Source organism: Marmota monax, unplaced genomic scaffold, assembly GCF_021218885.2.
Source record: "Marmota monax isolate L192 unplaced genomic scaffold, Marmota_monax_Labrador192_F-V1.1 WCK01_AAM20220418_F8-fsc00105, whole genome shotgun sequence".
Taxonomy (NCBI): domain Eukaryota; kingdom Metazoa; phylum Chordata; class Mammalia; order Rodentia; family Sciuridae; genus Marmota; species Marmota monax.
In genome coordinates this window covers 5,289,563-5,302,866 of record NW_026692947.1, presented here as the reverse complement: position 1 = coordinate 5,302,866, position 13,304 = coordinate 5,289,563, and the positions used below count along the sequence as shown (strand labels likewise).

The window sequence follows — 13,304 nt, the reverse complement described above, 5'->3', positions numbered from 1 at the left end:
TTTGTTTAACTTTAGAATAACTGATTTCAAGATTCTCAACTTCTGTATGCATTTACTCTTCCCTAAAAATTAATCTGTCTACTACTAAGATTCTTCTTTCCCCTTCTTTTTTAAAACAGCTTTTATTCCATATTACAAAGGAAAAGCAAGCCTCACACCCATCCTTATCCTATTCCAGGATATTAGTCCAGGACATAAAACCCTCAAGGGAATTGATACTACTTCTTGAAAAACAGAATCATTCTGCATGTATATGATTGGGGACAGGAAGACTAGAGGGCCAAAGAGAGGTCAGTGGTAAGAGAAATCAAATAATTCCAAATACTATATGCTCATTTATCAGTAAAGATACAAAATTACTTCATTTGCATTTGGTTGTGGTCTAAACTATATCAGCTTTCCTAGATATCAAGATATTTTAAAACCACCCCATCTTCTATGAAACTCTTCAAAATGAATTCAGAGAAACCCCTAACTAGCAGGAAAAAATTCACAGAAAATAACATTTGATGCATTCTGGCTGAAAGTCTGGAATTTCTAATATTTTAGATACCCTTTCAGCTTTAACACCCACCCAAGGACTCCTGTGCCTGGTGACTTGGCCTGAAATCCTTCTAGGACAACTGATGCCCAAGACATCTGGGTGACAACATGGCACAGAATAAAAATACCAAGGCTTCTGAGAGTCTTAAATTCAGATTCCAAGTATGGCCACAAAAGGAGCAGCGTATGACCATAGATAAATGCACAAACTGCTTAACTGACTTCTACGTATCAGTTTTACCATTAGTACCATGGACAAACCCTCCTGCTCCTCCAACTTTTTTTTTTTTTTAATCGGTACCAGGATTGAACCCAGTTGTGCTTACTCACCGAGTCACATCCCTAGCCCTTTTTTGTATCTCATTTAGAGACAGGGCCTCGCCAAGTTGCTGAGGCTGGCTTTGACATTACAATTCTCCTGTCTCCTGGGATTACAGGCATGCACCACTGAACCCAGCTCCTCAAATTCTACAACTTTCAGAGGACCCCATGAGGCAGAAGTAGAATCCATGAAAGCCATGGAAACTCCATTGGAAGGAGTTTTATTAAGGGCTCATACAGATGGCAAAGTGAAGGACATTGATATTAAAGCATAAGTGAATTTCTTCAGTAAACAGTTGAATATAGCTCTGTAATTCAAAGATAGCAACAAGCTTTAGCTATAGGTTGGCAAGGCCAGTCCCCACAAACCACCTGTGGCCCAAGCATGCTTGCAGTGCGCTCTCCATAGTAAGGACTTGTGCAGATGGCAAAATGAAGTAATCACAGAGGAAGGCCTCTGAGACATTGACATCTGCCCTCTGTCTTCTCTCATCAGCAATGATATTTTACTCCCAAGAAGATGCGAAGGGAATGAGTTTCTACTTAACTACAACCATCTAGAATTTCCAGTGCAATATTCCAGCTCAGCTTTAAATAAAAAGCCTGTCCACAACCATTTGAGTCAAGAGACAAATAAACTGTCTGGACAAGCTGGTAATCAGGGAGAAAAGATATTTTCTTCTCGCTCAGCTAAAAATAGAAGCAAATATGAGGAGGGTTAAGGTTCTGACCTGCATAAAAAATGACTAGCTCCTCTCTCATTGCAATCTGGAGGAAAAAACCAAATACTCCTTGCCTTGGCAAGGGGCCGCTGTGGAAGATAAGTTTGGAGATGGGTTTGTCAAACTAGAACAGGTAATGAGAGAAAACCAGCATGTGTGTGAACACGTGCAGGTGTACATGCGTGCACAACGAGGAGTTGATCAGAATGTTTGGTGGATGCTGTGTGTCTACTAAGTTCCTATCAATGTAAAATCTTAGATGCAGGAGCTGAGGCCCCAACTCTTATGAGACATTTTAGGTCCTTTGCTACAAAGTCAATGCCTTGCCTGGACCAAAGCAGACAGAGTTTTCAGAAGGAACACCATCCTGCACCCAAACACAGAGCCCTTATCCCTCTCAAAGACAGATACAGTTCCAATAATATAACCATCCCCCTTGAATATCTTTCCTCCCCACTGCTCTACGTCTCTAGAGAGCAGCGTAAGGATAGCTGGGGCCACAGGTGGATTTTAGGGACTAGCCCTTGTCAATTTAGGGGTTACAACTTATGGTTCCCTTTGAATTACAGAGCTACATTCAACTGCTGTTGAAGAAATTAACTTAGACTTCATTGTCAAGGTGTAAGGTAGACAGAAGAAAGCTTTTCCCATCTTTTTAAAGACAAAGCATTATGTAAGTAGCACCTTGCACTTGTCTGCAAAGCATGACAGCACAGTCTTCCTAGAGTGAGCAGGTGAACCAATCCCTGGCTACATCCTTCTCAGATCCATGAAAATTTCTCAAGCAGCTAGAAGCAAATTTCAACAGTAGAAAATTAGAGATTTTTCCAAAGCAAAAATCCTGACTCCTTATATTCTGCTGAATTAACTGAACATCACTTCTCCAACTTCAGAAGTTATGCTTATTGATAAAGTGCTATGTGTGTTACTACAGGGACACAGCCACATCAGTGTTTATAGCAGCACAATTCACAATTGCTAAACTGTGGAACCAACCTAGATGAATGGATTAAAAAATGGGACATATATACACAATGGAATATTACTCACCAATAAAAGAGAATAAAATCATGGCATTTGCAGGTAAGTGGATGGAGTTCAAGAAGATAATGCTAAGTGAAGTTAGCCAATCCCAAATAACCAAATGCCAAATATTTTCTCTGATGTAAGGAGGCTGATTCATAGTGGGATAGGGAAAGGGAGCATGGGAGGACTAGATGAACTCTAAATAGGGCACAAGGGTTGGGGGGGAAGGGAGGGGTTATAGGGTTATTAATGATGATGGAATGTGATGATCATTATTATCCAAAGTACATGTATGAAGACATGAATTGGTGTGAATATACTATGTATACAACCAGAGATATGAAAAATTGTGCTCTATATATGAAATAAGAATTGTAATGCATTCTGCTGTCATATATAAATTAAATTTTAAAAAATACTATATGTATAACACATACTAGAACCCAAGATTTACAGCTCAGAATTGCTGCCTTCTACTCTTGGGGAGAGCAGTGCAGGTAACACAGTAGAAAGGGAAGGGTCTGTTTAGAAGTCTTCTATCCACCATCCATGTCACCCACAGAGATAAGGATAAAGATTTTTATGAAGGCACTCTATTATATATTATTATAATATACAAAGTTTACTATAGTATATAATACATATTATAAACTTTGAAGCCTAGAGCAAGTAAATCTATGGCCAAATTTAGTGAACTGGAGACCAAGACAACTCCTTCAGCAAACCATGATACATCTTCTAGGAACATCCTTAAAGCTGGGAAATGACTTCCTGAGAATTAGTGAGCATCTCTATGTGGAGCCCTGTACCATCAACTAGGAGACATTTGCAAATCTCCTCAATAATCCCCATTGCCCAGACACCAGCCTGTCACTTCCCGGCTCTGCCCAGGCTCCATAGGTGAGATCTATAAAAGGGGTGCAGCACTAATAGCTCCTTGTCACTGTAGCAGGTTCCAGTCCCGAAGGCACAGAGAGAAGGGCCAGCTATTATTAAACCTTGAAATTTAGATACTGAGCTTAAATGCTCTCCGTTCACTACAGACCGGTTTACTCACTCACTCTGTATGTAGAGAGATGGGTCTTGGAGCAATGGGAACTGATTATGTACCCAAAGGAGAGGCCAGAGGCTACCAGGCTATCAAGGTCCTAGCTCGTTCATTAGAGGCTACCTGTATAGGTAAACAATCCCTCATATGAAACCTTATGATCAGAAGAGTGTCAGAATCCAGATTTTGTTTTTAGTTTTTAGAAAGCAAATATAGTAACATTCCCAGCAGGGCCTGGGGAAGCATCCTATAGACTCATTTTTTTTTTGTACCAATCTTCAATTGGTCAATCAAATTAGATATAAGATAAAATCTGAAATTTTCAAGGATGGGAGATTTGGCACCATCTGTTTCACTTTCCTCCAAAAGACTTCTAAACCCAGCCATTCAGAGGCAAGAACCCTCAGCAGGAAATAAACAATGCAACTGCCAAAACCCCAGCAGACCTTCCCGGACTCAGGGGGGCCATGGGACAGAGCAGCTGAGATCCAAACAGGTTCATTTAGAGAATTCCTGACACAGTAAATGCTTCTAAGCTGAGCTTCCCTAGCCACAGAACCCGGAAAGAAAATGATTCCACAACATTCTCCATGGGAGAATCAGAGTTTCCAAGACCCCAAGACTTTTCTGAGGTGGAGGCAAATAGTATATCCTATCAGACCACAGAGGGACCAGTCCACAGTAGCAGACCCTATATTTCAGAGCCTTGATAACCTGTGACTCATAACTCTACAGGGTGCTGAGCAAATCATGCTGTGATCTTTCCACCATTGAGAAGCAGAAAGAACGCCTCCTAGCTATCATATCTCTCTGTCTATTTAAACACCAACATGCCTGAAGCTTTGCCTCCTACCCTGTTGTCTTCTCACTCTATGATGTTCCCTGGATCACTGAACCTATAAGCTCTATGCCCTTGATGCTCACATCTCAATCATTAGTTTTCTCTGTTCCCCATCACCAACTCTTTTTTTTTTTAAGGCACTAGGGATCACACCCAGTGGTGCTCTACCACTAAGCTATATCTCCAGTCCCTTTTTAAAAAGTTTTTTAGATTTGAGAAGGATCTTTTTTTCTTAATTTTTTAAATTTATAATTTCTCATTTTCAGAGTGTACATGTTGCATACTCAGAATCATATTGGTCATGCAGTCACATAGTAGAAAGAAACAGACATTATTTATATATCTTTCCTATTCCCACATCTCCTCCCCTCCCCTCCCCTCCCATTACTTCCCTTCATACATTTGTCACAACAAAACCCAGAATCAACTATCACATTTTGATTTGCATGTGTAGCCCAACATGTGTGCACCTCTTTTTGTCTCCCTGTATTCCCAGTGTTTTGCAAATAACCAACACCTAATATGTCTGATGCACTGAAGGAAAAATCAGAGCCTTTTCACTAAGTGACAAGAAAACTCCAAGTCAGGGTTTCCCTCTGCACCACAGTGTTCTCAGCATTGTGCAAGGTTCTGCAGGTAGGGGGTGGCAAGAAGAGTAAAAGATACTCTCCCTCTCCTTTATTGCTTTTATCTTTAGATCCTCTGCACCTTATTATCTCCCATCCTTATGAAAGGACAGCTCCTAGTCAAAAAGCACATGGTCTTTTCAGGAACTATCAGCTAAAACACCTCTCAGAAAGATCAAAGAGGAGATTTTTTAGTGATGAGATTATAGCAGCACTCTTTCCTGGCCCCAGTTACGATTCATGACCTGGCATCCTGGAATCATGCAGCTGTGTATGGGCTATTTTTGATGTGCAAGAGTCCCCCGAAAACTAAAAACTGTTAAAAAATTCAAAAAAAAAAAAAGAGTTACATCTAAAGCATCACTGACTCCTCAAGAACCCAGATGTAGAGATGACAAGCCATCCTGTAAAATCACATCACCAGCATTTGTCAAAGCTTCCCCAAACCTCCCAACACAATATCATGCTACTGGTCAGAGAAAAAGAACAGGGAATCTTTTCTTTTAAACCATCATGTATTGGATATAGTAAAGCTTACTGAGAAGACTTCAATTCTCTTAAGGACATTGTGTATCTCTTAGTTCCAGTCCAAAGGAAATGGTGACCATATATAAATAATGGTAAGTTATGACTGTAGTCTTTTGACAACTCCCACATACTAGCAATTGACCTATTGGAGGTGTGGCTTTGCTATGGATAATGAGACAATCCACAGAACGCAAATGAAACGTAAGCTTGGCCACTAGTGTTCAGACAAAAGTGTCTACAAGTTAGAGATATAAAAACACAAGGATCATACAGCTACAGGAGAACACAGTGGGACTTCTAGGACATGTTTCTCTAGGACATTCAGAGCAGTAAGTGGAACAAGGTTAGATTTTACTGTACACTGAGACAGATTTAGTAGGAAAGAAAAAAAAATTAACTGAAAAAGTTGGGGCAGTAAAGTTTGATGTCAAGTATCACATAAGGTAGAGATGAAGTATATAAAAAACAGAAAACAGTCATATCTAAACATGGGAAATTATTCCTGATATTTGTCATTACATTCATGGTATGTGAAAAGTAACTCTCAAATCCATTCATGCTATCAACTGCATACACAGAAAACAAGAAATTGGCTGAATACAGCACTCACTCTCTGGCAACTTACCTTGTATGAAGATCCTATCCCAGTAGGTTTTACCAACTTGATTGCCCCCAAGAAACACCAGGTTGAACAGGATCAGCATTGAGGTGGCACAAGACGCAAAGGCAGCATGCAGTCGTCGGCGAGCTTGTGGGGAGAGGTGTCGAGCCTATGAGGACAACGGCAAGAAGGCACCTCATCATAAGGGTGCAAGAAATATGACTAAGACACCACCCTCTTAACACCATCCCAGGATGCCAGGTTGTTATTGAAACAGATATCAAAACTTCTATCCTTGCAATATTCTGATCTTAGGAAAGAAGGCGATGTATCATTAATGTTCCTTTGTCCTCCCACAATGGATTTCTTCTGACCCATATAATACATGTGTGGAATCTAGTTGTGTTACTTTTCATCACTGTGATCAAATACATGACAAAAACAATTTAGAGGAACAAATATTTATTTTAGCTCATGGTTTCAGAGGATTCATGCTATTGTTGGCTGGATCCAAGGCATAAACATCATGGTGGAGGAAGACTGCTCAGCTCAAGGCATATGTGAAATGGGAGGGGGGGGATGTTCAGGGACAGATACAGTCCCCAGGGTCATGCCCCCAGTGACTGACTTGCTCCAGTCATGCTCTACCCGCCTAGTTTTTACCACTTCTTAGTTCATTCATATTGCTTCATCATCAAATGGATTAATCCACTGATGAGGTCAAATCCTCAAAATCCAATCACTGTACATCTGGATATTACTGTATTGCTAATACATGACTGTGGGGAGGCATTCCAAATTCAAACATAACTCTAGTTAAGACTCAGCAGCACCTCCTCCTGTCATTGAAACATATTCATGTCTTCTGCATATAAACCTGTAGGTGCTCTCCACAAAAACCAGTATAAATAGGTTCATGTCAAGATCAGTGTGGTCAGAATTCAAGGTCAGAGTGATCTTCTGGGCCAGTTAGCTCGACTCTGGGAAGTCAGCCAACCACCCTGTAAACCTGATATATTATTAGGAGGAATCCCAAGACAAAGGTGCAAAAGAATCGATATGAGACAACTCCCCTGCTGGAATCAAGCACAGGACATTCCACTGAGAGCACACAACACCATCTGACATGGTGGCTGGAGGAATGCTTTCCAGCAATCATGATAAAGAATTCCCCTCATCCTTCCTAGCTCTTCATTGTGCTCCCTCTGCTACTCATCTTTCCTCGGGGATTTCATAAAGCAAACGAAGACTTTATTCCTTATCACTGACTATTCTCGTGGCCTCTCCAGAGTGAGGTCACTGTGCTGTGTGGAGCACGCGAGTCCCATCAGCACAACTGTGCATCTGTATATTCAGAATGAAAATCAGATATAGCACCACAGCCATGTACACAGGGCCCCAGAGTTTCTAACAAATACCTTAGCTTAACACAACACAGAAAAGAGAACCAAATGTCACAAGGTATTTCCTGAATATCCTCCAGAAACCTCTACACGCATCTTAACCTCAACTATGCTACAATTACAAACAGAATTCTGGCCAACACAATGGCAGCAGTGTATGCAATATATGACAGTAAAAAGGACTCCCCTAGAAGGTGAGTCTCCAGCAGGAAGTTCACATATCTCAGGCAACACCACCACAGGTCACCCGTTTCAGAGTCCTCTCAATCTAGAGAAACAAATTCCTGACCCTTCCTTTTTCTCTCCTGTGAACCCCAGCGTTGACTATGTAGGCTCAGATCTAGCTATCACATGTATGTCCCCTCAAGGTTGTCTCTTCCAACACCACTTTAGAGCACACTTATTGGCACAACATGTGTTTTCTTTCCATGAAAAAAAAATGTGTAGCAAACTGAGCTGTCTGCCTGGACATGACGTACAAAGCTCTCCAGTGCAGTGGCCATGTCTTGCTTGGAGACTCCAGACCAGCCGACCCCTATTTACTCTCTCTGCTCTAAGAGGCCATGAATGTGGACCAGAGGTTAGATAAGAGACAAGTACATGATGTAAAAATTTGAAATGAGTGAAGGGGAAAGTTACCAGCTTACTATCAGCAATCTTCACCTCTCAGAATAAGGAGATATTAATCTACCAGTTTGTGCATTTTAAAACAGGAAAATATTTTGAGGATTACTGAATCAATTAGCAGTAATGGGAAGTTGAGAAGTAGTCAGGGAAAAAAGAATCCAAAATAATAAATCAAGAAAGCATGACTATCTTAATTGGCATAGTATATCCAAATAATTCCCTCCAGGTACAGGGGCCAAAGATAACACATTTTATTTCTCAGGGACCTAGTGAATCAAAAGTGACCCTCTGTTTTAACCCAGGCAGTCTCCTCTAAGCCTGATGCCCTTGAAGAAGAATTCAAAGGCCCTGCATTATCTTTCTTTTATTAATGTCAACTTCAGAGAGTGGTCATAGTGTGCTTAATCTCAAAGTGGTTCTCCTTTTATACAGAAGGATAATAGTTGAAAAAAAAATCAACAGGTTCTGAGAGAGAGGGACTCTCTTCCATGGGGTTGCTAAGCAGGACTATGTGCTGAAGGTCCTGCCCTTCCATTGGTATGTGCCAATTTACACTTAACAGTCATAATAGGCCAGAGGTGATATACAATATATTATCCTACCGAAGTCCAGACATCAAGAGTTCAGAAACCGCCACTAGGCTGACCTTACACCAACAGAGGAATAACTTCTTGTCAAAGGAGCAAAGAAATTGCGCTTGCCAGTGTTATGAAAGCACTCTGTCCCCAAAACACAGTGTTCTATGTAAGGACTTCCCTGATGCACAATGAGCAAGATAAGCATTCCTCCATGAGGGTCCAAGGTTAGGCTCTATAACAATTGTGGTGTTGTTACCTGGTACAGGGAGAGAGCCCACGCTGTAGCAGGGAGCTGGGCTGAGGGGTGGGGCAAGGGAGAATGAGCGGGCTCACCTGAAGCCCATGGTTTTACAGATCTTCCCTGGATTCTGTGATTACCCTAGTTTCTCACCTACATGATTCAATGCATTTCTGGTTTAGGTTAGGAAATAAAAAGTCAAAATAATAGCAACTGTGAAGGAGCCTCTCTGTTCTCAGTAACAAGGTGGGGTGGCTCTAAACTCTGAAATGACTAACAATAATTCAGTTTTTAGACCTGGCTTTTTCTTTTTGTTGTTTCAGTGAGCAGCATTATTAAAGACATGGGCTGTTAGAATCAGTAAACTTCAAGTATTCAAAAGAGAAGGTACAATGCTCATAGGCAATTCCTGATTATCCCCCAGGGAGAGTGGGTGGGAGACAAAATAGAAGATGATCAAGAAAAATCCCCAAACCTAATTTTAACTAATAGCAGCAACGCTGAGAAAACTAGTTTTGCCAATAAGCAGAATCCAAAGAGCATTGTCTCTTCTCATTGTGAGTCAGTGGAAGAAAGTCATGACAGGCTACGAAGGAAAAAGAGGCTTTATCTGGAAATCCACAGAAGAGTAATACAGCAGTGTCCCCTTTCTCAGGGATGTGTGTTCGGAGATACACTATGAATACCTGCAACTGTAAACAGTACCAAACCCCATATATACTGGTTTTTTTTCTTTCTGTGCCTATGTCCTATGAGAGTTTAACTTATAAATCAGGCACAGTTAGAGATTAATGACAATAGAGCAATTAATACACTGTAATGAAAGTCATGTGAATGTGGTCTATCATCAAAATACCTTAATGTACTATATTCACTCTTTTGATGATGAGGTGATATCCTCATATTTCTGAGAAAAGGAAGTGAGGTGAAGGACATTGGCACCATAACATAGCATTAGCTTACCACAAAAGGGTTACTTGAACACAAACACCAGCAGTCTGGTACCTAGAGGGCTACCAAGTGACCACCTGGTGGGTAGCTACATGCTCGACAAAGGGATGATTCATGTTCCAGGTGGGAGAGGATGGCTCGAGAGTTTATCAAACCACTCAGGACTATAAGAAATCTGCAACTTTGAATTGTTCATTTCTGGAATTTTCATACTGCAGTTGGCTACAGGTAACAAACTGGAAAGGTGAACTGTAGATAAGAGAAAACTATCATAATAACAGTAAAGGGATATAAGTCTCAGCTGCCAATGTCTCTCCTCTTTGGATTCCCCAAACACACTATGGAAAGTGACAGGGATCTCTCTACTTTGGAGCCAAGGTCTTAGCCATTGACTTATAGGAACTCTGGGAGAAGTATCATACTGAGGTGTTCCCAGAAGAAAAATGCCATATGAGCAAGGCCAGAGGGTATACTCCCCTGAACCAGCCAACTCCAACAATAAATATGACTTTCTAAATTCCCCACTTGAAACACTTTGTTTCTTTTGAACCTGCTCCTCTGAAGTCCTATAGCAATTACTCCCGTGTCCCTTCACATCTAGGATGCAGGCTGCTATGAGTGGGAGCCATGCCTCATAGGTCAGCCATCCATTTTCCTGGCTCAGATGCTTGAAAATGCCCTTGAGAAGAGAATTCGTGTGGAGGAAATGTAAAGTAAATAGGAAATATCACAGTACAATGAAAAGCCATGAGGTATGAAAATGAGAATTGCCAACATGATCAGATAAGGCCATGTCTGACAAACAGAACTTGAATCTTATTAATGAATTTATCAGGATTAAAAAACAAGACCTCTGGTCTGGTCATGATCTTTCCCCCGAGAATACTCAAGTCTGTGGCAATCCAATATTTTAGAAGCAGGAAAAAAAACTGGAAGTGGCATCCTCCCATGGGGAATGTTTGTAAAGTTGCTGGGCAGTTTTCATTTGTCTCAATGAATAAGAGGCAATTGTGGATTTTGGTGGGTAGTGACCTGGAACAATAAACATAGTGCAACAAGAATACCAAGTAGAGGGTCTTGATTTAACATTTGAGCAGCCATCTTAAATGTTAACCACCATCTTATAAGTTTTGCTTTCCTGTACTTCCTTTTACCTGAACTCCTCCCATCCCCATCAGTGACCTACCCCATGGCACCAGAACCCTAAGCCAATCCCAGAAGGACATGACCTCTTTGCTCTGGAAAGCCCCATAGTGACATCGATCCAAGCCAATCCCATGCTATTCCCCACCATCCTAGCTCTGACGTAGCACCAGCAGCCTATCCCATAGTGCCACCGCTACAACTTCTAATCCCCACCCCACAAAAGCTGGACACCCAAACATCTCGGGGCCTCTCACCACACTATAGAGCTCTGACAAATAAACTCTCGTGTGTATCTCTGGTTTCCATCTTTCATTTCTCAATTACCTGCTTACCAATATCTTGTTCCCTGCTTTCCCTTCACCAAGTCCTGCCCAAAATATTTATAGATGAATTCTTTTCTTCCATATTCCTCACAGAACAGAGTTCATGCTCAGCCTATGGGGGCATTAAGAGCAATTCCCAAATATGTCCCCTTTCCCCTGGGACCCAGAGAAATGCAACCTGGGGCAAGGAAGTGTTCTGGCACCCAGTGCTAGGACCCTCCCACCCACGCCACAAGAGCATCAACTGGAGGAGCTTTCTGTGCCTCTAGCTACTTACAGACAAGGTGTTGCCACCAGATCCAAGTGCCCTCATCCCAACACCCCTCAAACTCAGAAGATGGGGGAAGAATGGGAGGTGGGGCAAGTTAGAAAGAATCACTGCCCCATACCCATGTGGTCAGTTCTCTCTAGAGTCTAACTTATGGCAGAAAGGTGGAGTGGGACAATTTTTCCCCTGTGAATGTCAATATAGTCCATTCTTCAGGTTCAAGAGAGAGAGAGAGAGAGAGAGAGCCTCTCAGAATACCAGGAAACCCAGGTCTGGGACAGACTTTCAATTCCTCTGCCCAAGTGCACGTCTCTGACCACAGGAACAGATGGGATGCAGAAATATAATGACAGCTTAGCGGTGTCTTTACTAATACACTGACTTCCAAAGGTGAGGACTGTGACCCAAACCCACTAAACCTTAGGGCTGAACTGAACTTTGTCAAACTAGTTTGTATTTCCTCCAGTGACGTGTCCATGTTCCATTTGTTTATTCACCTCTCCATGGCAGCTCCTCCATCTTTTTGCAGTCAACATCCTGTCCTTGGAAATCACAGGATTGGCTGGGGTCAACAAGCCCCCATCTGGGAGTAAAGGCTTTGAAATCCGAGGATGTACGAGGTGTGAGAGGCAGATAGTGCTTTGGTGCTAGAGGCTGCCAAGCCTGGTGGGTCCCTCACTTATCCACAGAGGGGCTGCTTGTGGGACCAAGCTGGGAGGAGGGGACAGGCCAAGCATCTGGGGAAACAGATGGCTGGAAGCATGGTTGCTGGAGACTGTGACAAAGGCTTGGCATAAGGGACCTGATGCTATTTATTTTTCAGTGGGGAGAAGCTAAAAATAGAAACTGGGTGGGTTTGAGCAGCTGGACACAGTTCTTCCATATAATCACTGATGTTCTTCATTTTCTAATGAAATCCTAACCAGAGATTAGGAGAGATGAATAAGGCAATGGCAAGGGAGGAGGCTGGTAGAGACCAAGGAGAGTAAAATGAGGCGTGGACACCTATGAGTCAAGATGAGACCTGAGAAGAATGGCCAGAGTGAAACATTCAAGGTCAGGAGGACTCAGGTTACAAAGACATTTCAGGGCCTCCCGTTTCATCTGTGTATCAACCTGAAGGATACTACACTTGCTCCTTTCCTCAAAACATTTTCATTGCTTTCAGTTAGAAATCTGTGTTCTACTCATCTCCCCTCCACCTCCTGTTCCTACTAACAAGTTCCTGAAGAATGGTACAAGGCCAAATCATTATTTGTCCCCCAAACTCATGCATACTCTGCAGGTAGCCAATAATTATCTAACACCTATCCCTCTCTGCTGTACATCAGTCACAGAATCTCCTGAGCCCTTAGCATCTCTCCCATCCCAAGTCTAAGTTAAATGAATACATGAAGATACCAAGAAAGTAATATTTCCTCCTTTTAAGTGTACAAAAGTTAAAAAAAATATATCAGGTCACTGAAGTTACATTTTTCCATCAGTGTGGTACTGAGCTCTAAATAATGCATGGC

At 41.9% G+C, this 13,304-nt stretch overlaps 1 protein-coding gene across 3 annotated transcripts in view; it reads right to left on the bottom strand.

The window, feature by feature from the left end:
- The window catches only part of Hhat (hedgehog acyltransferase), a 344,926-nt gene that overhangs the window by 37,728 nt on the left and 293,894 nt on the right, over positions 1 to 13,304 (bottom strand). For all 3 annotated transcript variants that reach the window (XM_058581959.1, XM_058581958.1, XM_046452232.1), the window contains exon 11: positions 6,281 to 6,425. In XM_058581959.1, coding sequence (XP_058437942.1) covers positions 6,281 to 6,425 — 145 coding nt within the window. The remainder of the gene's footprint in view (positions 1 to 6,280; positions 6,426 to 13,304) is intronic.